At 40.4% G+C, this 25314-nt stretch overlaps 1 protein-coding gene across 3 annotated transcripts in view; it reads left to right on the forward strand.

Annotated features, from left to right (window-relative positions):
- AKAP13 (A-kinase anchoring protein 13) overlaps positions 1–25314 on the forward strand; it is a 74926-nt gene that overhangs the window by 26981 nt on the left and 22631 nt on the right. For 2 of the 3 annotated variants that reach the window (XM_030497334.1, XM_030497335.1), the window contains exons 6-15: positions 695–757; positions 3137–3320; positions 4543–4651; positions 11652–11694; positions 12996–13101; positions 18147–18318; positions 21502–21569; positions 22395–22461; positions 23630–23765; positions 24328–24440. In XM_030497334.1, coding sequence (XP_030353194.1) covers positions 695–757; positions 3137–3320; positions 4543–4651; positions 11652–11694; positions 12996–13101; positions 18147–18318; positions 21502–21569; positions 22395–22461; positions 23630–23765; positions 24328–24440 — 1061 coding nt within the window. The remainder of the gene's footprint in view (positions 1–694; positions 758–3136; positions 3321–4542; positions 4652–11651; positions 11695–12995; positions 13102–18146; positions 18319–21501; positions 21570–22394; positions 22462–23629; positions 23766–24327; positions 24441–25314) is intronic. The other variant, XM_030497336.1, reaches the window with a different exon arrangement.

The raw sequence follows: 25314 nt of genomic DNA on the forward strand, positions 1-25314 counted from the left end.
CCACCAAAATATTTGCATTCTATATTTGCATTTCTTGTACCTTTCAAGATGGAACTTGAGCTTCTTTTGGGGTGTGGGACCTGAAAGTTTATCTAGTCAAAGTACTATTTGAGGACTTGATTTAACCCCAAGTTAACAAGAAGACAAGCCTGGTTTTTTAATTCTTTCACTGATTTGCTGTGCAGCATTTGAGAATGTAACTCTCTCCTTACTTTTCCCGAGTGTAGCCTCAGGTTATTAATACTTGTATGGAGGGGACTTAATTAAATATATTTAAGGGATTCCTTTTCTGATTTGAGTGTGACAGGTCCCAGAAGAATACTAATCATTACTAACACAACGGATGCGTGTGATTACTTATGCAGAATTGGTTTGGGTATGTTTCAACCTTGTTTTCCCTCAAAACTTCTCTCCCTGCAAGGAGCAGTTTCTCCAGTAGATTGTATACTCACTGAGGGGATCGGTTTGGGGGAAGCATGGGCTGTCCTGCCACCCATTTCGTGGTAACCTTGGTCACTTGGAGCACACTGGTGTGTTCTGGCAGCCAGAAATATATAGTAGTTGCTGCCTTATTTATGAGTTTGGGGTTTTTTTTAAGATGTGCAAGAGTAAGAGTCTTTTAACATTCCCCTATTCCATAACAATCCAATAATCACAGCCCTTTTCCTCTCTTTGCCTCTTTTGATGTTCCTAGTTTGAGCTGGTGTCCCTCTGGTGTACAGTTGATTGCCATGGGTCCTGACTTTACTTGTAGAAGGTACAGTATAAATCAATGTGCAGCAGCAGCAAAGGAGCACTGCAAACACCCTGTCATCAGCTTTTTGTGCGTCGCCTTTTCCACTGCTCCTCTGGCTGAAGCGTGCACGTGTTTGTTTGCTTCGTCTGCTTCTCCAGCAATTAGTCGTGGGAATGGGTCTTTTGAACTGGGGTGCAGGTGAAGGTGGTGGCTGCTTTTTGTTGGCCTCAAGCATTAAAGAAGCTGCACTGTTGGTTTGAGCTGCTCTATTCCATGATGATTTTAAGGAGTGTTTTTTTCCACAGCAATGATCATAATGGTAATTGTGACAGCCAAAGAATCAAAACATGAATTAATTGTTCTGGATGGATCTCATGAAGGATTTAAGTTCATACAGACTTGCTCTTTGTAAACTGAAAGATCTAGCTTTTTCTTCAAAGAGACTAATCATGTAAAACTTGCTGTGAAAACCCAGTCTAAATTTCCCAGGCACTTACAGCTTGAATCTTCTGTAGAAAGTCTCCAAGCTGAGATTGGTGCTTGCAAATCAGATCTTTACCTGATACTGCCTGGAAGCCAGTGTCCCAGATTCTATAGCTTTATAGCTTTCCTCTGGCGGTTATTGCTGGTTGTGGGTAGAACTATTAAACTCTTTTTCTGAAGACTAGATATTAAGAAATTAATCTGTCCCTGTTACATATTTAATTATGTTTGGTCTGTATATAGAAGTTACAGATAAGTATCACCCACTGACAACTTTTTATGGGCTAACATTTGCAGTTTTAAGCTTTTTGTGTCATAACAAACTACATGATGGTTTTCCTGTACTGTGTAACATCACTGTTAACACCTTGGGTTGCAAGGAAAATAATATTCTTTTGCCATAAATAATCAGTAGAAATGGGACTGACTTCTCTCTGCAGGTGTTTTAGAATAAACTTTATAATGCCTGCTGTTGATACACATTGCGTAGTCAAAATCTTCTTTACAATTTAATCTGCCTTAGCAGATTAAGTTGTAAATGCCTCAACTAGTCTTCTTTCTCTCTAATTACCATGAAAAAAGTCTTTAAAAATTACTAAGTCTTCTAATTCAAGGTTTATTGCAATTTTTGCATTGAAGGTGCATATTTATCAGCCACTTAATGATTCTAAAGGAATGCAGAACATTAATCACCACTATGCAAGTCTACCTAAATTTAAAGCTCTTTTGGTTGTTTGAATAATCTGTACAGTTTATAGTGTTCTTCCCCCTTCACTTGTTTAAATGTCAGCTTTTTGGCCACTGAGATGTCACGGTTAGCCTCAGGTTGAGATATGTATCCAGGGTAGGTCTTGCTTCAAACGAGCAGGACTTTGTGAGTATCAAATCAAACGTTAGCCATGGAGTTGTGCTAGTGTACCAGGAGGTGAATCTATAGCACTTGCCCTTTAACCCAAACTGGCATTGCAGTGGGTTTATCAATGCTTGGGGATAAGAAGCAGGAAGGGTAGAAGCAAAGATAATATCAAGAAGATATATCAAATTGAAATAGTCACATGTGAAAGAGGGGGTGTTTTGTGTGAGTGAGAAGAGAGTATATTAACGTCTTTCTGTAGAGGTTGCTTGTCTATCAATAGCTGTCTCTACAGAGGTTGGCCAAACTTTTTATTACTACCAATTCTGCAAGTGAAAGTTTGAGATTTTGTTTGGCTTTGAGTGATTGTCTGGCTCTGTAGGACAAGATGTAGCTTCCTCAGCAAATGATAAAATGGATGGATTGGCCGATGGAGGCAACATGTACTGAATTAAAAAACAGAAATAATAAAAATAATAAAAAGAAAAAATTAAAAAACAAGGGGAAAAGAAAAAAAAAAAAGAAACCAGCTTTGGCAGAAAGAAGGACATTATCAGTGCCAAAGCTTTGTGCAGTGGCAAGTGCTAAATAGATTAAGAGGATGTGTCTGCAGGGGTGAACGTTGGGTGTTGGTCCAAGACAGACAGCACCATGCTAATACAAGGTAGTTTAATTTGAGTGACTTTATTCCAAGGGAGAGCCTAGTGAAAGCTAGTAAAGAGAATATGTGGAAATATAAAAGTCTTTAGAATAGGTGTTTATAGATTTTCCTGTGCACCACTCAAGAAGGAGAAAAAAAGTAGGAAGGTCTGTTGACCAGAAATATGAATGATTGTTTGAGCAACTACTGTGTTTCATTAGAGGTACAAAGATGCTGCTATTTGTTCTGAAGAAAACAGGAACCCCTCCACTGCTGTCTGCACTTGGTCGTTAAAAAGTAACTTGCTGAGGAATAACATCAGCATTTCCCTGCACAGTTCAGTTAGTGACTGCCTTGTGTTTTACACTTGAAGGTGGTGTGTGCTGAAAGACACTGGTCCCTAACCACCATGCTTTCTCTTCAGTTACAGCCTAGAAGGCCTTGCTGGAGACTCTGGTGAGAGCAAGAAGCCCTCTACGAACTTGGAGGCAGCTTCTCTGAGCTCCAAAGACCTCAGACGGAGTCCGCTTGCCAGCAACCAGTGTGGGTCCCTGGTCTTGCTCACTGAAGAACTCGAGCAAGGAGAAATGAGAGACTATGATCACCAGGTAAGGCTGTCCAACTATTGTTAGATATCTAGAAAATGCTACCTCCATGTTTTGAAAGTTGTTTTCCCAAGTGAAGGCTTCCACCATATATATATAATATTAAAATCTTCCATCTATAATGTGGAAGAATTTCCACTGTGTTAAATTTGCTGCTTGGTTCTCTGGGGCAACATGGTTGATGGGCAAAATCTTAGGGCGATGACAAGAAAATTCTCAGTTTTCTTCCACTAATTGCATGAGTAATCGTGGAAGAGTTATGAACATTTTAGTACGGATGTAGGGATACTATCAATCAGAGGTGTTGTAAGGCTTGTGCAATTAATGCTTATGCTCCTTTGTGCAGTCCTGAAATACACACAAAATACCAAGTAGTAATTTGTCTGCTGAAGTTTTCAGGTTTATTTTCATATTGTAGGAGGAAAATAAAGATTTTATTTTTTTTTCTTTCGTAGTTGTAACCAAAATCAAAAGGCCCATTATAATAAGCCACAGTTAAGCAAAATTTTAATTGCATATTAAGAGTGGTCTCTCTGGAGCGGAAGTCTGTGATAGCTATTGATGTGCCACAATATTATGAGAGTCTCTGCTTTTTTTATTAAAGAAACAATTACAGTCTTAAATACTATAATACCCTGGATTTCTGAGTTTGAAGTTTCAGCCATAATATTTTCTGGGTTCATGCCAGAGTCATTAGCCAGCCAGTCTCTTTACCTCATAAAGTCACTGCTCTACATCAAGGCAAGTAAACAGGTCCTACAAGATCTGGCCTGTAGAGCTATCATATCATGACTCTCATGTCTCCTCTTGCTTTGAGGAATGGCATTTTTGGAGAACACATGGCTAAGCATCGTAGTTTTTACCATGCTGAACCACAGTCTAGTTATACCGAGGAGCTGGAATCACTGCAATTCTAGTGGCTAACAGACAGTTAACAGCATCCATCTTGTAATATCTTGCAAGAAGATCAAGCAGCCAGAGGCTCACCATTTCTAGCATAATTAGTTGTCTTACACTTAAGACAAAACAAAATGTTGCATTTTACCTGTGTAACACTGTTTATATTTTTCACGATCCTTGCATTTCTCACCTATTAACTGGGATCACTGACATTTTCCGCTGTTTGAAAGTGAGAATTTCAGTAAATGTGAGCACTGATCTGAAGCTAGGATGGTGCTGCTGTTCTTGACATATTTGCTCAATGTGGTTATTTTCTGTTCTGCAGATGCATCAAACATCACCGCCACAAGGATTTAATTTCTGCTCTTCTACTGTTTCATCTCCACTGACCAAATCTATGTCTCTAATGTCGATTAGTAAACCAGTGCTGGACAGTGAGTAACACAGTTTTTCCTTATCCATTCTGTCATCTGTATTATTAAGCGTATCTTGCTACCTTCCCAAGGCAGAATTTGCTAGTACCTGCTCTTGTTTTCCTATATTATGTGAAATATTTCACTGCTGCATGGAATTGTGGGTGGTAAGGCAGAACTCATTCAATTTAGATTCTTCTGAACATTGATAACGTGGAAACTTGTGAATCCATGTGTTGTTCTCCTTGGGCAAGTTTGTTGCTATTTATTTTGAGTTAAATGTTTTGGGTCAGTTGGGTGTAATTTATTGAATCTCATTCCTCAAGAAAATAATGAATGATGATGAGGTAAAATTTTTCAGTTTAGCTTAATTGAAGCGATAACAAGAATTCACTTGTTGCAGGGATTTCGGCAACGTCACTGGATGGATTCTTGCAGCTGAAAAGTCATTCAGAAGGCTGCAGCTGGATGTGCTTAGGAAGGGCCGTGTTACACATGCTTTCGTTTTATTAATTGCCAGCCAGAAACTGTATTGACATTTTAGATTGCTCTTGTCAATCAGTGATGGTCTCTGATCTTTTCCTCTTTATTAACATGCTTCTTCCTTGCAAAGCTGAGCAAGGGAAAGGCGCTTTTAAGAAGGGTGTTTTATTCATTCGGGAGGTTTGCTGGAAGAAGCTCACAGAGATTATACTTTGTAGGAGATGTTTTTAAATCCTTCGCCATCGTTCTTCTGTGATTAATAAGCATGTGGCCTAACGGATGTGCTCCTCAGCAACGGTAACCAAAGCACGGGCAGATCTGTCCCGTGGAAAGGCCGGCTCCTGCTCCGTGCAGTGGCGCACCCCTTTCCTCACTGGGCTGAAGACCTTCATTAGTACTTCTTTTAAGCAACCAATTTATTGCCATTGGTAACCAAACACTATGAATAACTTGGCTAGCTCCCAGCAAATGGGCTGTTGGTGGCTGAGAAAGCTTGGTCGGCTGAGGTTTATCTGCCTCTCCCTTGAGACTTCCCTTCAGGCTTGTGGTGGGGGTTATGACAGGGGAGGATTGTACCTCCCTCTTGGAATTGGACAATTTCCCGCCTTTCCACTTTCCTCTGTCTTCTTTGACCTGTGTTAAAAATGCCATTGAGGCCTGAGCTGGTGGTAGACAGGTTTGATCACCCCATCTTCTAGAGACAGCCTTGCCACGATGGTCGTGTTGAGAGAGAAGGGAGAGATGTAGTAATATTCCAGAGTGACTGTGAAAGGGTTAGTCTTCTGCTTTGAGGTGGATGTCTCTGAGTTTTGGACACTAAAGTAAAAAATTACTAATGCTTCTGTGAGCTTTATTTTCTCAGTTGTTAATTTTTGACTCCTCAGAAGGGCCTCATTTTTATAGCAATGTTGTTTCTGAAAATCAGTGCATTTCAGGCGGTTGGTGTGAGCAACTAGTAGGATTGCTCCTCCCAAATCTGGGATTCTTTTCACAGGTCATGGACTCTCTTCTCACCTCTGACGCTTTCCTGACTTTGGAAATGTCAGTAAATCACTTGATTCTTCCTCAGTCGCTTTCAAAGAGGAATAGTGTTACTTGAGTTGTGATCATAGTACATGTGAAGCAGCTTAGTGCCTTTTACAAGAAGGTCTTGTTTAAACTCCCTTGTATCACCTAGCTTTGACACTCATGTTATTGCAGCAGTATACTTGAGGGAGATGCAAGAATAAATCCTTGATTTCATGGAGGTGAATTCTAGGAAAACTTGCACTTGCATAACTTTGTGGTAGGTGTTCAAAAACAAATTCTCAGATCCCTGCAAATGTGCCTGAATGGGAAGAAAGCAACACGTTCTGCACAAAGCTTCAAAAACTAAATCCAAATTAATAATCATATGGAGGGCTTTCTCTTGTTTTTCCTGTTCATTGTCATGTGAACTGAGGCAGGAGCAATTTCCAAGACTGAGTTTCTAGCCTGTACTCCATCTGATGTCTCAGATGTTCCAAGAGCTGCTGTGGCCATTCACAACTGTTAATCCTTCAGCATTTTATAGAGAGAGGTCACAAGAGCTGTTGGCTGGAGTGCTCGGAAGACTGCTTTCGGCTTTGGAATAGCAAATTTCCAGTGTGGAGCATTGTTATAAAGCCAGGAACTGCTATAAATAAAACCACTGAAATGGAAGTTGAGTTGAACTGTGCTGGAGGAGGTGGGTCTATTTACAGTAAAGTATTATTGTTCATCTTGACTTTTAGTCTAAATAGACAGCAAACCACAGAAGACGGCAAGCAGTGTTGCCTAGTCATGTTCTTTGGGTCTGGAACACTAAAACTACTCCTTTGAAAGGCAGTCTAAACAAAACTAATGGACAAGTCTTGCTTAGAATTCTTCAATTTAAATGCTTTTCATTGGGTCCCTCCAGGGTTGTTCTGCTTACGTTGGAAAAATATGCATATAGTTTTAGTCAAATTGCCTCTTGGCAATTGGCATTTGTGACTAGTGGCTGAAGGAGAATTTCAGGGGAGTTTGCTTTGCATTGCTTGCATTGCATTGGATGTCCTCGGATAGTATTTTTATATTCTGAATTCAGTTTGGGGTTATGATATCAGCAATACAAAAAATTCTCTTTGTAAAGGCTGAAAGGGCATGTTTTGCTCAAAGAGGCTAATAATTTCTACTTCCTTCTCTTGGAATTTTAATACTGATAAGGTTTTTAGCGTCTTTACCCTGTTGTACAAGCGAATTGATTTATCCTTGCCATGGAATGACTTAGAAGTGCTTGAATATATGCACTGAAGATGTTTGATGTAGCTGCTTAATGTAGGACCCTTAGGTGAGACCTGACCCAGGGGCAAAGTTTCCCAGTCATCTTTCCCGAGGACATACTGATGTACCATGTGAGTGATGGGTACCCAGCAACCTTAAGTTATTCTGTTCCCTGGCAGTTATTTCAGTGAAGCAGATGCCCTTTGTCCAGAGATCCACTATGTTGTTGGTATTCTGTTTGGGAAAATAACCATTCAAATTTAAATCTTCATGAAGAGGTCCTATAAAAAGATGGCAGCAAAAGTATGGAAAGCCTTGAACCTGGAGTTACGCATGCAACGAGACCTGCATCCTCTGAAACTTGCATCCTCTGGAATTTGCACGTTCTCAATTCTTTGTTTCTTGTGCCTTTTCTGAAGCCAGCTGCTTTGCAGACGTTTCCTTTGCTTTGGTTTTAGTTTGCTTTGGCCGCTTTCCTCTCCTTTAAGTTATTAAATGCATTTTCAAGCATGCTCTAATGTCTGCTGTTAACCCACTTCTCAGCCCAGGGCCGGACTCGACCATCGAGACGAATCTCCTTCTCCTTCAGCATCTCTCCACTCATTCCTAAGTCTAAAACTCTCTTTTCTATTGGCTCTTCTTCCAGTGATGAGGAGGAGGAGTTGGATAGTAAGTAATTGTTTTCTGTGCATTGCAGCCATTATGGGTGGAAACAAAGGGAAATCTGGTTTCCTGCTTGAGACCTTGAAGTTTCACCTTGCAAACTTTGAATGAACCTTTTCACTGCATGATGTCTAACAGCATTATCTTAGTCGTGTATCTGAATACTAATAGCAGAATAAAGGATTATGATCCAAAGTCTTGTACATCAGCACCACTATGTCTCATCTGGTTAGTTTTGGTCTGTATCCAGGTGGCAGATATCGTCATCTGCCACTCTGACCAGCCGTATAGTCGTTATCTTTTTATTAAAACCAAAATACTTGTCTTTTGCAACAACTGAGATTGTTGCAGGGCATGGAGTTAACAGAAGAGGTAGATCCTTGCCCCTCCATAGGTGAGAATAAGTACAATGCTCAGTGGAAGTAGGAGAAAAGGAGAGAATCCCTGACACTAATTCTGAAAATCTTGGTTACAACTTCCCCTCCTGAGCAAAAAGGAAACATTGCAGCCCAGCACCTTACATCATCAAGGTGCTCATATCTACGTCCTGATATTATAATCAGAGTAGTTTTGTTGGGAAACAGACAAGTGTTATATGGTAGCTTTTTTTTTTCCCCTCCTATAAACTCGATTGCTAAAAGAAGCCCAACTGAGGCAGAAGATTGAATTAATTTAGACTCTTCTTGGGTTTTTAAAATAGTTTTATCAAAGATAATTGAAAATGTTTTCCATTTCTTAAGCATGTTTTGTTAGACTGTTGAAATAAACCAGAACACAGAATTCTCTATCTAAATAAAATTCAAAGCAGCTGCATTAGTTGGTTCAAATCAAAGGTTTGCAAGGAAACTATCCCACATCCCTCGTGTCCGTACTGGGATGGGGGAAATTGCTTTCCAGTCCAACAGATTTTGGTTGCTTCTTGAATTTAAACATCCTACACTCCATTGGTGTTGTAGGTATCTAAATTCTCCTCCTTTCCATTCCCAGTCTTCACTGTGAGTTTGTCCCTTCCCACAAGAAAGTCCTGTGCTCTTCCCAGGTGTGATACTACCCACTTCCATATTTAAGCTTCTCCCTCCTTTCCCCTTTGCTCTGTCCTTCTTTTCCGTCTTCAACAAAGCGTTCAATTCATGGTCCCCACAAAGTGAATTGCAAATACACAGCTGTGCACTGGTGTCCTGCTCCCACGGTTAGAATTACTCTTAGCTAAACTTTTTGGTGGATTTATTTTTTTTCATGGAGTTTTGCCTGTTTTGGCGGTTTGGGTTTTTTGGGTTTAGTTTATTTTTGTTTGGTTTAAGCATCCAACCAGTTGAATAATTCCTACCAGTCAGGTTAGGGTATAGCAGTTTTGGGGGTGTTTCTGTTGGCCAGTATTTATCTTCTTTCCCTCAGCCAGCGCTGCTGTTAACAATGAGCATTAAAATAATGTCAGATATTGTCTCAAACAAAAATGTGCTTTCTTTATACGTGTTTTATTCCCTCATATTTGAGGGTACTGTGGTGACTTTATAAAAAGGCTGGTTTAGCCACAGCTATTCATAAGACTGCTTTGGCAATGGGCATTTTTCATGTAGTAATCCCAGACCAGTTTGTTTATTTTTTCACATGTTCAGGGTTCATTTCGCATGAGAGGATGGATGGATGTATTAGCATTGAGTCTACACTTGGATTTCAGTTTCCGCTCCTCAACCACTCCATGCCTGGTTTTCACTAGAGAATTACTTGAGTTTATATGATATCATGATATATCTGTATCTATATTTAAGATATATAATGATATATTTAAGATATTCATGATATTCTATATTTAAGATATATCATGATACATCTATCTATATTTAAGATACAGATTTCAGGTGGCTGAACAAGCCAGTCTGTGCATTTAGAAAACTATTATGAAGCCTTTGAATTTCTTGACCCACAAACGTTTGATTATTGTCAGCATTAAGGGTTTGTGAGCTGCTTTCTTCTGTTTGCAACATCCTACTCCAGTTTCTGTTTTCTGCATAATGGACCTTGATGAATTATTTCAAGTCCAGCTACTATATAAAATAATTCTGGTGGGTGATGCTTAAAAGGTGTTCAGAGAGTTACATGAAAATTTGGCTGCTAACCCATATTCATTGCATGTAGAAAGCAGTCCTGGCCTTTGAACAAAACTGTTCTTGTGGGTTGTGAAGTCAGTTTTAGCATTTTAGTTTTGAACCTGGTCATGGTAGGAAACATGAAAATTAGAAATAAACCTTCCTTCCCCTCTTCTGTAAAAAACCCTGAAGGTGAGAAAATGCTTATCTTCATGGGTTTTATGGCTTGCAGCAGACTGTTGATCGTATGTTATGTTGTAACCTGAGATATGAAATCATAAACAGGCTTTCACCTTGATTTTTGTCCATATCCATTTTGCCTGAATCCCCATTTTAAAGATAAAACACTATTGCAGTGAAAGATAAATAATACATAATTGAAGTTCACATGCAATGTAATTTGTTAAGGTGCTGAAAAACAGTCACAAATATAAAATTATTACAGCTGTTGATTCAATGTTTGTATTTCTTACCTTGACTGCAAAGACACAAAAAGGTGTGTGAAATACTTAAATCCAGTCAAATTGATGAATCTATTAAAAAAAGGAAAGACTAAGGAAGCTTAACCCATGTTAAAAGCAAACTAGAACTGAAATGTGAACCAGTTACTGGAGCATTAACCAGGGATTTGGAAGTCTGTGTATTACTTGTGTGATCTTAGTAGCCAAAGTATTGCTTTGCTTACAAAGCCTGATAAGATGATCAATCATGCTGCTTCTTGAACTTCAGATAGGACTGCAAACAGTGCTTGCAGTGAGGGTTTTTTGGAGTCCTGACAAGCCCAGTTAACCTGGAGAGTACCCAGACTTCAGTTCATCCTGATTTTTCAGTATTCTTTGATGGTTCTGGTAAATGGTGTGAGCTACCTCATCTGCTCCAAATGCATTGTGCAAGCAGGTTTCTTGTGGTATAAAGAGAACTTGTGTCATTGGCAGGGCTTCAGCTTCATGTCGAAAGTCAGACTTTCCTCAAGCACAGTGTTTTCTGACTAAGCCCTAGGCTGGTAACGTTTCATGGAAAATGGAATAAGGCTTCTCTTGTTTCCTTTACTCTTTATGAAGTGCTTCAGGATTTTGATGGGAAAATGTACTATAATTTTATCAAGTAGAAAAGTTTTATACATGAAACCCGGATGTGTTGCACAGTAGATTCTTTCTAGTGGTGTATAAATTAAAGCATTGTGGCAGAATGATTCTCTTTTGTACCTACTGTCATTGAATTGGCAGTTCTGATTCAGATACCCTGATTTACCAGCACATTTAACAGATGCACATCCTTTGCTTAATAGCTGAAGAACGGTAAAAATTCTAAGCATGCTTTCACCTCAGCACCTCATTTGAGAGCACCTAAGGATACAGGGAACAGGCTTTATCCTGAGCACATGAAATCTATTCTAAACACTCACTTCTGGAAAACATTTCCTCTTCCTCTTGAACCGTCCAAATACACGAACTCTGTTTTTAAACTCAGTGGGCTAAGATTGCAGTCTAACATGTCCTCCCCCCTGCCCCTCCGATCTTTTCCAGGTACGCAGGCGTTCGGCGGCCCCACAGCTTCCTCGGTTCAGAGGTACAGTATTCTGGGGGTACCACATCTCTGCTGGTGGGACTCCTGCAATGGGCTGTGCTTCGGACACCCAAAAGCCTTCCTGGCACCAGTGCCCTTCAGCTGAAATCACAAGTTGTCAGGCTTGTGAAAATCAGTCCTGTATGTCTAAAAGCTGAAGAATATTTTAGATCATAGAATATGAAAGTCTGTTCTAGGTCTTGTCTCTAACAAGGCTTTGTGTTTATTCATAGCTAGTACCATACTGGATTATCTGTTATCAAGCAGTGTCAGTTTACCCTGAGTTATATTTTACACTAAAAGTGGTTGTTCCTTCCTTTAATCAATTCCGTTTATATTTCTAAAATGAAGGCCAAAAAGATCATGTTTTTGTCCATTACTTTTCCTCCTTGCAAGCTGTAGAGAGGAGATAATCTTTCTGGTGGGTGCCAGCTTTAAAAGCGCTTCCCTGAGGGAAGGACGTTTGTGGCACCGAAGGAGCTGGGTGTCTCGTCTCTGTGTCGCTCTGATAGCTTTGGCTTCATTTTGTGGCTGGGAGGCTCTTTGTTTGTGCTTGCTGCTGTTTTCTCCTCCTTGATTTCATTTGTCTTTCTGTTCTGCTTTTGGTTTCCGTTGTACTTCCTATTGACAGACAATGTCCTTTAATGCAATGATAGTTTCCTTCATAACTTCTTATTCTTTTATAGAAGATGAAATCATAAGCTTGTGCATGTAGAGACTGGCAGAAAATATCAGGCTTCCCAGAAATGCCTCATTCAATGCAAATGACTGTTTATTACTTGGTATTGGTATTCTCATTCCTCAAGGGAGGCTTTGCAGTGTGGTTTCTGGTAAAGACACTCACTGCCTCTTCAGAGTTTATTAGATGTCTTCCTCTATAAGGAGATTTCTCTTTTTTTAAGAAGAGATGTGTGCACGTCTATCCCTTTATGTCTAAAATACTGAAGATTAAATGCCAAGACTCGCTGTATATCTCCAGTATTTGTCATGTAACGGGCTGACGCTGTGAGCTGGTTAGTGGTTATTTGGCCACAAGAGCAGCAGAGGGTGCTGTGGCATGGTTTAAGAGTGGAGATTGCTTAAAAAGTAAAAGGATTCGTTGAAATACAGGACAAGCTACTGGATTGGCATTTTGTCTTCGCTTTGCCTTCTTCAGTAAAAAGAAGCATAAAACAACCATAAAACAACCTGTCACTTTATTGGATAATAAATGAATTTGTCCTTTAAAAAAGAATCTATCCATTTAACAAATGCCTTGGGATGAAAAGAAATATAAAAACAACCTCTTTCTTCTTTGATTTTAGCATATCTGAAGAGAGCAGCAGTGTCCCCGCTGGTAAAGGTGCAACAAAAGTCAGTCGCACCTTCAGCTACCTCAGGAATAAAATGTCCAGCAGCAAGAAGAGCAAAGTAAGTGCTTCCTGTGATTTATACAACCGTGAAATACCCATAGGAAGCAGAGATGAATTCTGTGTTTCAGTGTGTTCCCATAGGGTGGTATTTATGTCTTTGCCTGACTTTTTCCCTTTTGCAAGGGAGGATGGACTGTGGGGTAATAGGGAATATCTACATGGGAAGTCTTAGCACCCCAAAATTGAAATGCACCTGAGATGAGTTTTCATGTGCAGTGTCTTTACCTCTTTTCCCGACAGAATGAAGCTTCATTTGTTATAGAGAATAGATTGTCCTCTGGGATGAGTTATGGCTTTGCAGTGATGGATGGGTCTAATTTGTACAAAACTGAGAGGTGTTTAATGAAACACGGTCAGGAGCTGTAAGAAGGGACTGTCTGCCAAAGGCTCTGTTGTGTTTCCCTTTTATTTCTATTTTTTTGCTACAAAATCCCCGTGCATTGCTGGAGAGGTTGCTCAGTGACCTTTAGTGATGGCCAATATTTATATTTTCCCCTTTTTTCCGTCCTTGAAAACCTGAGATTTAATTTGCTGAAGGTTAAGCACTGCTCAGCACAGCTGAATTTACTGGAAACAGTGTTGGTTACAGAAGTAACTACATTAATGATAAATACTTCACACACACAGGCTGTTGTTGCCTTAGATTGTCCCCTGAAAATTAATGTATGTTGGAGGGTTTTTGGCTTGGTTGGATTTTTTACTGAAATCTCACCTCAGTTCATCATGTCTGACAAGCTAACATCACTTTACCTCACAGTAGGCTGTGTGTATCATATAGTTAGGTGATGTGTAGCTAACATGTTGGTAAATACTATCAGAAGGCCTCTGAGACACATAATTACATATTCTGATGAGTGTCTCAGTAGCAAACAGGAAACAAAATGTGGCATAATGAGCATTGTGCCTATCGCAGAATAAGGCTGGGGCTGAAGCATAGACGTATGGGGGGAGACACATTTCATCGTGTGTCTCCTTTTAGCCTTTCCTAACATAAGCACTTGATGTTTCAGCCTGAGGATTCCTCTAATGCAGCTGGGTTTGTATGCTCTGATGCTCCAACACACATTTTGATATTTACTTTTGGAAGATTGCATCACCTCTGCAATGAGGTTACCAGCTCTAGCGAGATCAGTCATCCTAATGCACAGTTCCTCTTCATGGCTCTGCCTTTCAAGATGCGAGCAAGAGCTGCTGCTCTGCAGCTTTAAGACAATGCTGTTCCCTGCTGCAAAGTACAGTGTAAAAATAAAAGATCTGTTTACACAGAAACCTCTGTGCAAGCCACTAGTGAGAAGTTGTGGAGCACGTTGCACAGCCTCTGAAGGAGTCCGGAAATCATTAACTGGTTCTTGCACTTTGGGTGTATAATCTCTAAAGCAAGAACTGGAGATATATATGTATATACACACACACACAGAGATAAAAGAGATCTGGTTGGGACAGGTTAGAAAATAGAAGTGCTTTGAGATATTTGCTTTGCTTTTGTTAAATAATGTGCTCTGATTTCACCAATTTCATATTTGTGTCTGAAACGGTTCATAAAGAGTTGCTCCAAAATCCCAACAATAACGTGCACTGCAAAGCTCATATCGCTTCTGGTGTTTTTACTAAAAAGCCATAATATTCAAATTACAGTTTCTTCTCTGCTTGCAGTGGCATGTTTGCATTGCATACATTTTGAAGGCTTCAGCTGCACATTTAAATAATTTGGCCTAAAACTTCTTGGGAGCACTGATGTCTGAGAACATTCTGGCTGCTGAAAACCTGTAAGAGTTAAAAAGAAAAAATAACAAACCTTGAAAGAGGAAGTTGGACAGGAAGAGCTGATTTCTGCTGCTGTCTGGGCTGTCAGAAGGGAGGGAGGCTGCAACTTCTTTCCAACTAGGTTTTACTTTTCTCCAAACTTCTAGAAATGCACTGTTTTCTAAGATGAACCATGAAATAAAGCACATCTGAGGCTACTAATGGCAACGGCTCTTTAAAAATGGTGTAGAAAGTTGCGTAAAAAACCCTAAAAATAAAGGGGTGCTTGGAGTGTTTAACTTCAGGGGATACTGATAGGAGTTTGTGTGAATTTACCCATGTCTGGAATGTCCTTTGTGTTATTTGGGGATTAGTCAGGGAATCTCTTGAAATCAGTAGCTTGCACGGATTCACATTTGTGAAGTCTAAATTCTGACAGTCTTTCTCTGTCAATTAGGAAAAAAAAAAGAATACTCATTTTCTTCCTTTGGTAGAGAGTTTCTGGGAAATGATGACAAAAAGACTAGCATGAGTAATTTCTGTTGACTTGCGCAGTTATTAGGCAGTGCTGTACCACCAACAGCGCTTCAGTGTATACAGTAAGAGTTGTAAGTGTTTGAAAAGACTAGGAGACACGGAATATTTGTGACCTGTAGAGCAGGAGGAGCGCAAACACATGAAGCCTTTGTGTCTGGGAAGTCTTTTGCAGCACTTTGTTCAGTGAAGTACTACATAGCAACACTGAGGTATGTTAAAATTCACTTTTTCTGTATCCCAAACATCACAGAGGGTTTGGTTTGCCACCTTCTGCCTTTTAAATGGGTCGTCTCCTATTGGCTTGTGTCTTCTATAGTATTAATCCCATCTCTTCCTGCCTGTATTACTTTTTTAGTGTGTTTTTTAGCAGTGGAAGCTGGGGTAGGGCAAGATGAAAGCAACAGCACAGTAGCTAGAATCATCTTCAAGGAAGTTAGCAGCATTCGTCCCGCCCTCCCCCTTTGCTCAACTGCTTTCCGACTGCCGTGCTGGCAGCTCGGGGCCGTTGCAATGGGCTGATGCTGGTGGGGAGCAGCTCTCCTGCCCCCAGGGGAAGGATGTCGATTAAATGGAATAAATTTGCCGAAGTACCTCAAATAACAGTGAAGCTGGTAGGACTTAAGCAGTGGGAGGTAAGAGCTTCATGGTTATTTTGGAGCGGGACCTGCCGCTGCAGCGCATGGTCTCGTACAACCGAGCTGTGGTACCCAGCGTGTCTGTTAGTGCCCATCGCCGCAGGTTCAGCCATGAAGCTGAGCTTCAAGTCCTGCTGGCAGCTCCAATAGCACAGGAAAATGGGTTTGTTTTTACAATACCTTTTTACAAAAGTTCCACTAACTTGTCACTGGAAAAAAATATCCAAGAATAAATACAATCTCTTTTTGAGACCTTGTGTTTCAGTGGTACGGCTGGCACCCCGTGTATGAAGTTCGCTGTTTCCTCCTTGAAAGCGGTGCACACATTTCCTGTTTTTCCTGGGGTTGTTCAGCTTTAATTAAAACGGTTTTTACAGAGATTTTTATGAAGAGAGGGTGTTATTCCACACTGTAGAATTACTGGGCTTTGCAGTAAGCATAAGGTATGTTTAAAGTATAGGACAGTGACTCTCCTTTCAGCGTTTTAAGCATGAATGTCATAAGGTCTGCCTTGAGCGTAGGATGATCTTTTCTTCTGGAGCTTCACAAGTCCTGGCAATAGACTTGGTACCATCAGCCAAGGACTAAACTGCAGAGTTTTAGCTCTTGAATCCTGCCCGGCTGGACATGGTTAAAGGTGAGAGGTCAGCAGATGGCCAGTGGTGCTGTGGAGGTTTACACAGGGTGATGATCTAAGCTGGTGGCTCAAAGAAGGTGATGTGCCACAAAGCAGAGTCTTCCTGGCAGGTTTTCTGCTTTAGACAGGATTATTCCATACGGTTATTCTCCTGGTTTTGCTCATTTGCAGAACAGAATAGCGTTTGAGGCCAGTAAATAGACTTTCTGTTTATGAGGCTTTGCAGGGAGAGACTCTGACACTGGCACTTTGCCTGGGGTGTGTTGGGAGAGGGGGAAACCTTAGGCTGAGTTACTTATTATTTGAGTGTGTCATCAGAAGTTTCCCTGCTGGTGACTGCAGAGCTCAATACCTCTTTTAACTGCTTCATGGCAGTCGCTCATGAGGGCTGCTCTCTGATGTTTAGTTGTGACGGTATTTAGCAAAGGGCACGTGGCATATAAATAATAAAATGGAAAGATACGTTTACAGAGGCCTTTACCAGTTTCTGGTTAAGCTTCTCTTTCAAATGCCGTGAAATCTTCAGTGATGGTTAAAATACAGATTGTATGGTAAACATTTTGTAGAGTGGTACATAGAAAGACAAGGAGTTGTTGTAATTCAAATTTGGAGTTTTTCTATGGAGTTTCCTTCAAAAATTGTTTGGGGGAATTCCAAATCCACAAAAGGCTTCACGAAAAAAGTGCTCCAACTTTTTAGTATTTAGCATTTTCTATCTCTCTTACCATAGAAAAGTAAGCAAAAACTCTGCTAAAAGTTGGAGAAGCTGACTGTGCTTGTCATCTTTCCAGAGCTGAGTAGCCCAGAGGTTGAACCGTGGCTTCCAGAACACGAGATAATCTTTTACAGTGTTGGTGCTGTTCCACAGCCTTTCTGTAGTGCCATATTTCAAGAGTTTGTGAAAGATCCATTTCCCAAAAAAGTTTCACATGGTTACTTGGGGTTGCATGAAACTGTTGAAAAAGTTGGTAGTCAGAAGGAAAATGGAGGTGAAAATATTCTGGCAGTGATGATGTGCAGGCAGCGAGGAAGAACTTGTGTTCTCCATTAAACATGCAGTTGCTAAAGAATGAGTCTTACAGGTTGGCCTTAAAAATTACCTGTGTTGGAAGTTTGATGCATATTACACGTGGTGATTGCATTTAACACAATTTATTGAAAGCGCTGAAGAGATTCATGAGAGCCCAGAAGAAAAGACGTAAGTCAGTACACCGAGCAAATATAAAACAAAGGTGGAGGAAAGCTGCTGCCTTCAGATCAGACTCAGTTTCATCCCCATGCAGAAGGCTCTACAAGTCCATAGTATGTTAATCCACATCCATGGGGGCTGAAAGCTGAAGTTTTCAGCAGAGCTGTGCAGACACATGGCTATTGTTAAGGTGTGCACCAATCAATATCGTCATAGTGCCAAAGGCAAACACTGTAGAATTTGTAACCAGAGAAGAGACCTCTGTGAAGTAACACACTGTTTCTCCATTTTTCTCTCGGCAGGAAAAAGAGAAAGATAAAGAGAAGACTAAAGAGAAGGAAAAAGATTCCAAGGAGAAAGAGAAAGATAAGAAGCTGTTAAATGGACATCTCTTCACTGCAACCTCTGTTGTAGCCCAAGCAATCTGTTACCACTGTATGAAACCTTTCAATAAGGATTCGTACTACTGTGCAAGTAAGTTGGGCTTTTTTTCTTCCCCTCCTTTTGTTTTTCGTTAAATCTGACATGGGAAATGCGAATGTTATGCTTTATTTTCCTCTTCCTTAAGGATGTGGGGTGGGAGGGCGTCTTTGGAGATAGTGATTCATGGAGCAGCATGTCGCCTTATGGAAGCTGGACTGAAATGAGTTGTGGCTGCGAGGAAGTGTCCTGCAATGTCCTTCCTAGCCTGTGCTTGGACATTGCAGCATCCCGCAGGGATTTCTGCCCCTGGTTTTTGGGATGTATCAGTCAGCTGGAAGACTTTGGTTATTTCGGCTGCATCTTACGGCTTGGAGCTGAGGTGCTGTGTTACGATGGATAGAGGACAGGGAAAGCTGGCTTGGATCATGGCTTTTTATTTCCAATGAAGAAAAAAATATCCTTCCCATGTGTAGTGAATTTAGTGTATTGCTTTAGTTCTGTGAAACACTGCTTTGGTAAGCCCTCGGTGAGAACAGCATGACACAAAAAGGAAATAGTAACCCTCTTCTCCCTTTATACATGAAACTGTACCACAGGTCAAATGGCAACTACCCGTGTGCATGTGAAGTATATGCGATACCATGCAGGCAGTACAGGAACCACGGTGAGGGTTCCTGCGAGACTGGTGATTTTGTTCTCTTATCAGACAGTTTCTCATGCCTGTGGCTTGATAAGGTCAGTGGCATTTGTGTAGTCAACAACAGAGTCTTGGCTGGGTTGCTCAGCGCCCAAAGCTACCGAATATGCAGACAAATAAGACCTTTTCTCACTGCAGCTCAGGGCTCTCCATTCCTCACTATTAATAATATTTTTTACTCCACTAGCCTAGAGATGAGTCAAGGCATGTACGGGAATTGCTCCCAGGCTGGAGCAGAAGGCTCTGTCTCTTCATTCTGGTAGATGAGCAGCATATGAAACAACTTCAGTGAGCAGGAGAAGGAGCAGCCAGCTGAATCCCAAATGGCAGTTTTGAGTTTCCTGGAAGAGATTTCAGCAAAGTTGTTTGCATGAGACACACTCTGTGTCAGCCTGATGGGAAATGACAAACATCAACAATTATAAGCTCTCAGATGCATCCTCTCCCTTTCCCTGCCTGACTTTCTTAACAGCTTCTGAAGCCACTTAAAAAATCAAATATATCCCAGTTTAACTCTATATCCTAATGAGTTAAAATAATCCAACAAGGCTGTATGTTTTAGCATAGATGTTCTTTCCTTAATTTTTAAGGTACAACAGAAAATTATTGTAAGTTTGCTGCGTTGGCCAGAAAATGAATGCCACAAGGAAAATTTGGTCAGGCCCAGGTTGAAAGCTTACATCTGAGAGTGGTCCTTCCTCCCATAGCATCTTAAAATCAGCCATCAAATGCCTTGGAAGTGACTGATAACCAGCAGTAGAGGCTCTGTTGTTCCTGTGCTGTTGTAGACTACTGCTTTATTGCTATCATCACTGCTCTGTCTACCTATGGAATACCTTTTTCTTAATGCTTTTTAAACACTGGATCATTTAAAATCAATGTCTCAACTTTTCAGTGTCACCCCCAGCTTCATGAAACAGCTAGTCAATGCTGAAAGATTTAGTATGCTCTAAAACAAATGGGCAAGCAAATAATCCTCATTTTTAATAGGTTTCTGCCTGGTCTTTTTATGATCAGTGATGCAGAAAATAAGCTTTTGGGGGTTTTAATTCTTAATGGTAGTGGTACAGAGGAGGGGGAGAAACTTCCTGCCTGCTGAAGAGTTGAATTGGAGGAATCAAGTCCCTGAAACAAGATTTTCAATCTAAAAACCAAAATGCTCTGAAGCTAAATGGTACATATAGGCTTTCAAAGCTTGAATGTGAATTTAGTGGTTCTGAATTGTCTCACTGCCTCTTTTCACACACCAGAAGCAGGTTCTGTCCTTTTTCTTTGTTTAATCTGAAAAGTGATATTGCCTGTGAGTTTTTGCAAGAACGTGCAGGTTTCTTCTCTTGCACAGGAAGTTGTGGGACATTGACAGAATAGCAACGCCCTGTGGCCTTACCCCCTTACCTCTCTCAAAATATCAGAACAATTACTGACTTTTATTAAGTAGACCCAAATATAAAAAATACTGAGGGTATGAGCAGGTTTTGTCATTCTGGCCATGGTTTTTTCTTTTCCTTGCATATTTCCTCTAGAAATAATTTAGAACCTTGTGCTTACAGCGTAACATACACTTAAAATTCATGATCTGTGTTAAAATGGGTTTCCATGAATGAGTGGAAATAACAGGTTTTCTCTAAGCTACTGAATCTCAGCTGGGAGCATTTGAGTTGTTGTCTTTCATCTGTCAGAAGAGTTAATGCTCCAAACCCAATGAAAACTTCTTTTTCCAGAATTATTGCTAATAATCTTTGAAAACTTCCCAGAATTCTTCCCAGAAAAATTCCCAGAAATCTGCTGGCAAGGGATCATGGGCAGACTCAGGGTGTTCTGTAAAAGATAGCTTTTGCTCTGGAGTATATGCAGCAAAGGGTGGTGGTAAAGCATGATGCTTTTCGTATTAGTAAATGTGGTTCTGGACTGAAATGGTGGCTTCAGTCTGGTTTTCAGCAGGAAGTCCCAACCTCACAAACATGGGCACCTGGCAGACGCTCCTGTTAGCTTTCCTGATAATCTTGTAGTACAGCAGCACTTGGTTCCTGTACTGTAGATCTTCGCTATGATATGTCTGAGTTGATGTAAATGGATGTTCCTGTCCTTTTCCTGTCCTTTGGGTCCCATAAACCTTGTCTTGATGAGGACAGTATTTGTGTTTTCAGAGAAAATACTGGCCTTACGATTGGTTTCTGTTTCTATCTCCTGCTTCTCCTTTCCACCTTTTCTTTCAGAGGAATAACTCCATCTTTTTCTTTCTCTCTTTTTAAACGTAAGACCCATTGGAACCCTGGCAACTTAACCTTGTATTGATTTTTAAACAGAATTTCCTGTTAAATTCCATGAGGAAATCTTGTTAACAAACAAAGAGCTAATTATCCAGGAAAGCAGCCCTGTCTCTCAGTATCTGTAGCTGCTCATGTAAACCACAATGATGCCTGAAAGCTATAATTCTCAGTTGTGCAAGATAACAGTTCAGATTACGAACGACAAAAACTGACTTGTTTCTGTGTTTTGTTGTTTAATCAATTGTGGGGTTTTTATGTTTTTGACAGACTGCAATGCAATTGTTCACAAGGGCTGTAAGGAGAGTGTTGCTTCTTGTGCAAAGGTCAAAATGAAGGTAAGAGGTTTCATCTGCTTTACTGAATAAACCAAAAGGTTTAAACAATTTACCATACAGATAGTTAACATCTTCTACCGTGCATTCCAAAGTTTCCAGCTTGTTGGAAAGAGCTTCAGCCCCTTTGCTATAGTGAAATAACATCCCTGGGCAACTCCCCAGCACCACATGTTAATACAGAGTTGTCCCTGGGACTGTGTGAACGCTGCAGGTGAGCACCACGGGGTGTTTGTTGGCGGCAAATTCACAGTGTACACGGGGACCTTATGGTGAGATGGTCTGTCCTATGCTTCAATTAAAAAATAACCTAAAATTAACCACAACCAAAACAACAAAACACTTCACTGCCAAAATTCAGGGGTGTCCAGCACCTTTAAATGCTGTATCTCTTAATTCTCAAATGCTGAATCCTCTCATGCCACTTTAACCTGTTAAATACGTATAGCGTTTTTACGAGGAATGTGCAGAATTTGTGCTTGCCCCAGATGTGAGGAACCTCTTCTGCAGATGGTTCTCCAAGCTAGTTAATGTTTATACAGTTATGATTTTCAGTTCTTTTCAGTATCGTGAGCACTTTGTCTTCTCATTTGCTGCACATTTCTCCATCTTATTTTGTCCATTTCATTGATGACAACCAGAGGGGGGCTGCATGTGTGTGTGATTGCATACAGGTAAATATATAGATACGTTACATACACATACAGCCAAGAACTGGTCTGTTCTGAGAGGATTCAGAAAAAAATATAGCTTTTTTATTTTAGTTATGTGACAACCTGATGCGAGAAGGAAAGAAGAAATTACAGTGAGTTTCATTTTTTCTTTCAGCCACAGAGAGGGATGCTGCAGGCACATGATACCTCTTCATTACCCACAGTAACCATGAGAAACAAAAGTAAGAAACTTCCTTTCTCTCTGCTTTGGTGAGCTGTTCTGACAACTAATATTAAATACTATAAAGGATAAGCATTTATTGAAGCAGGGATGGGAGCATCTTCTGTGCATGATAAGCAGTGTTTGGGGTTCCAGAATTTGTACTGAAGCTGCACAGAGTTCACCCACTTCTGCAGTGTCCATATAGCTGTAAGCAAATGTAAAGTCATCTCAGATCTAGAACGACTACTTGACTGAAAGCCTACAGCTGCTAAGTCTGCAAAATCTGGAAGATGAAGCCTATGTCAATGGTGTCTGACATTGGAAAGAATCGAACTAGGAGTATTATAGTAACAGAAGTGGTTAAGATTGCAAGTGGAGAAGATGCTTGTTCAAAATACTTTGTTTTGTTTGGTTAATTAAATAGTCTTATACTTTGAGATAGTAAAACCAGAAAGTTTAATTTTGAATAGCAGCAATACTGACAAACTTTTCCTGGCTGCACTGAGATATAAACTGCACTGACCTACCCAGTGTGACTGAGGTCAAAGAATAGGAGTGAAACAGCCCAAATGGGTTATGTGGTGCCATAATTTGATAAGCTTATCTAATGATAGCTTGGAGATCACTATGTGGAACCACACTGTATGATACAGATGTACCCACTGTGGTACTTACCATGAAATTCAGAGGTATTGCTCCATAAAGCAGAAATGCATCTGAAGAAGGGAAAATCTGGAATTAATATGAAAAGATTAGTTGAAGGTATGTGATAGTATAATGAGATAAGCATTAGCATTTCTCTGTGGTACGTACTGATAGAGAAACCTATCTCAAAAGTTTGACCAGAAGCAGGAAGACATACATAATTATAGGCCCAGGGAAATTAAAAAGCAACATAGTAGAATGCTACATGTGATTATTTATCAAATAAAATTAAGTTAGATTTCCCAAGTGTGTGTTCCTGGACTTGCAGATCCCACCTAGATCTTTTAAGCGCAGTGCAATGCAGTCAGCTCTGCACAGGGGGTCGATGTTCTTTTCTTCTGTATGGCTGCTCCTGACAGCTGAGATCTCCTGGTGATGACTCTAGAAAGAAAAGTGAACTGTAGAGCCTGGTTTGAGTCATCATCCTCCCAGTTAACAGTGCAGTTACGTGAGCTAACTTCTCTCTGATGCTTCCCTTCCAGGCTCACAGCCGAAGGAGCGCCCTCGCTCTGCAATACTTGCTCCTGATGAAAACACCGTAACCTCAATATTCAATAACAGGAGATCACAACAGCCTACAGCACTGTCCAAAAGTGTCTCAATACAGAACATTGCAGGGTAAGGTTGCTCCCTGGGTGCACGAGTGTGTGTGTGTTATCAGATGCTGCAAGCACAGAGAAATTCAGATCTCATTAAAAATAAATTCGTGCACTATGATTTATGTTAAATGTACAAAAAGAGCATCACAAAACCAGAAATATCCATATTGTGTGTGATACCATCAGTTGTCTTCTGCACAATCAGATTGTCTGGGTTAGTTTTAGTCATGGCATGACTTCAGAGGTGTGTTAGTTGGCCTGGTTATATTCAGGGCCAGTTCACAGATGCTCTGGGCTCCAGGAGGGAATTCCCTTGCCTTGGGCTGAGTACTGAGCAAGTACCCAGCCCAAGTACACATTCGCAGCTCAGGTATAATATTAACTTTCATGTCCATAACCATCAGGTGGAGGCACAGAGCTGCAGTCTTCATGGTGTTTCAGGACTGCGTTGTATATAACCATGCAATGCTTGCTTTGGTTTTCAACTCATACTTAAAATGCATTTCTTCTGTGTATTTCAAAGTACATTTGGCTGGGTTTTTATTGTCATAAACAATATTCTGTGCTCTGTTTTTCTGCAGAGTTGGGAACGATGACAGTTTAATACACACTTGGAAATTCCTGTCTCAGTCAACAGACTCCCTACATAAAATCAGTCGGGTGAATGAATCTGTGGAATCGCTGGTTGATGAAGGTAAGAGTTCCCTGTGGCATTTATAGTAAAAGGTAGGTCTGAGCGCTGCTTGCCAGAAATAGAAAATCCATTTTGGCATTTCAGCAAGTGTTTTCCTTTCTAATGGACAATTAAATGCATTTACTTTAATGTTAGAATACAGTAATACATAGTAATTTCTTTAGCTTCTTGAATTGTGAGCAAACATATAAAAGGTTTCAGTTACAGTTGAGTTACATGGAATTTAGCTCAGGGACAAGCATTTCCTCTTCTGTTCCGCAGCTCTGGCCCATTCATACAGCCACAGAATTTGCACTCTGTCACCTTCTTCATGCTGATGATGATGCCTTGTGTTTTGTATTTTTCCCAGAATGGGGAAGGAAGTGTTTAGTTTTGTGGGTTTGAAAGTGAAGTCAGTTAAATTCATTTCTGAAGCTTCAATGTTTTTTATATATAGTGCTTTTTTTAAGATATATTTAGCAGTTTTACATCTTAGCCAATATTTACCTGAAAAGAGCAGAATGGTCTTAATTTATTAAGGACTAAACAAGGGCATGGTCCTGGTGACGAGAACATTTTGAGTTCCTGCACAAATGAGTACTCCTTAAAGATAGATTAAGGATAGTCTGGGTTGGAAGGGACCTTCAAACGTTGTCCAACCCACCTGCAATGAGCAGGGACATCTTCAACTATATCAGATTGCTCAGAACCACATCCAGCCTGGCCTTGAGTATCTCCAGGGGTGGCTACATGTGTGTGTGTAATGTATGTAGTGTTCACTTGCAGCTGCATTAATTCTGGCTTTCTAAGCTTGAAAACACAGACTTCACATAGGCCTAAGTTCCTTCGATTCAGTGATGTAAATGAAGGAAGACAAACCGGGTATTGTGGTTTT

This window comes from Strigops habroptila, chromosome 9, assembly GCF_004027225.2.
Source record: "Strigops habroptila isolate Jane chromosome 9, bStrHab1.2.pri, whole genome shotgun sequence".
NCBI lineage: Eukaryota > Metazoa > Chordata > Aves > Psittaciformes > Psittacidae > Strigops > Strigops habroptila.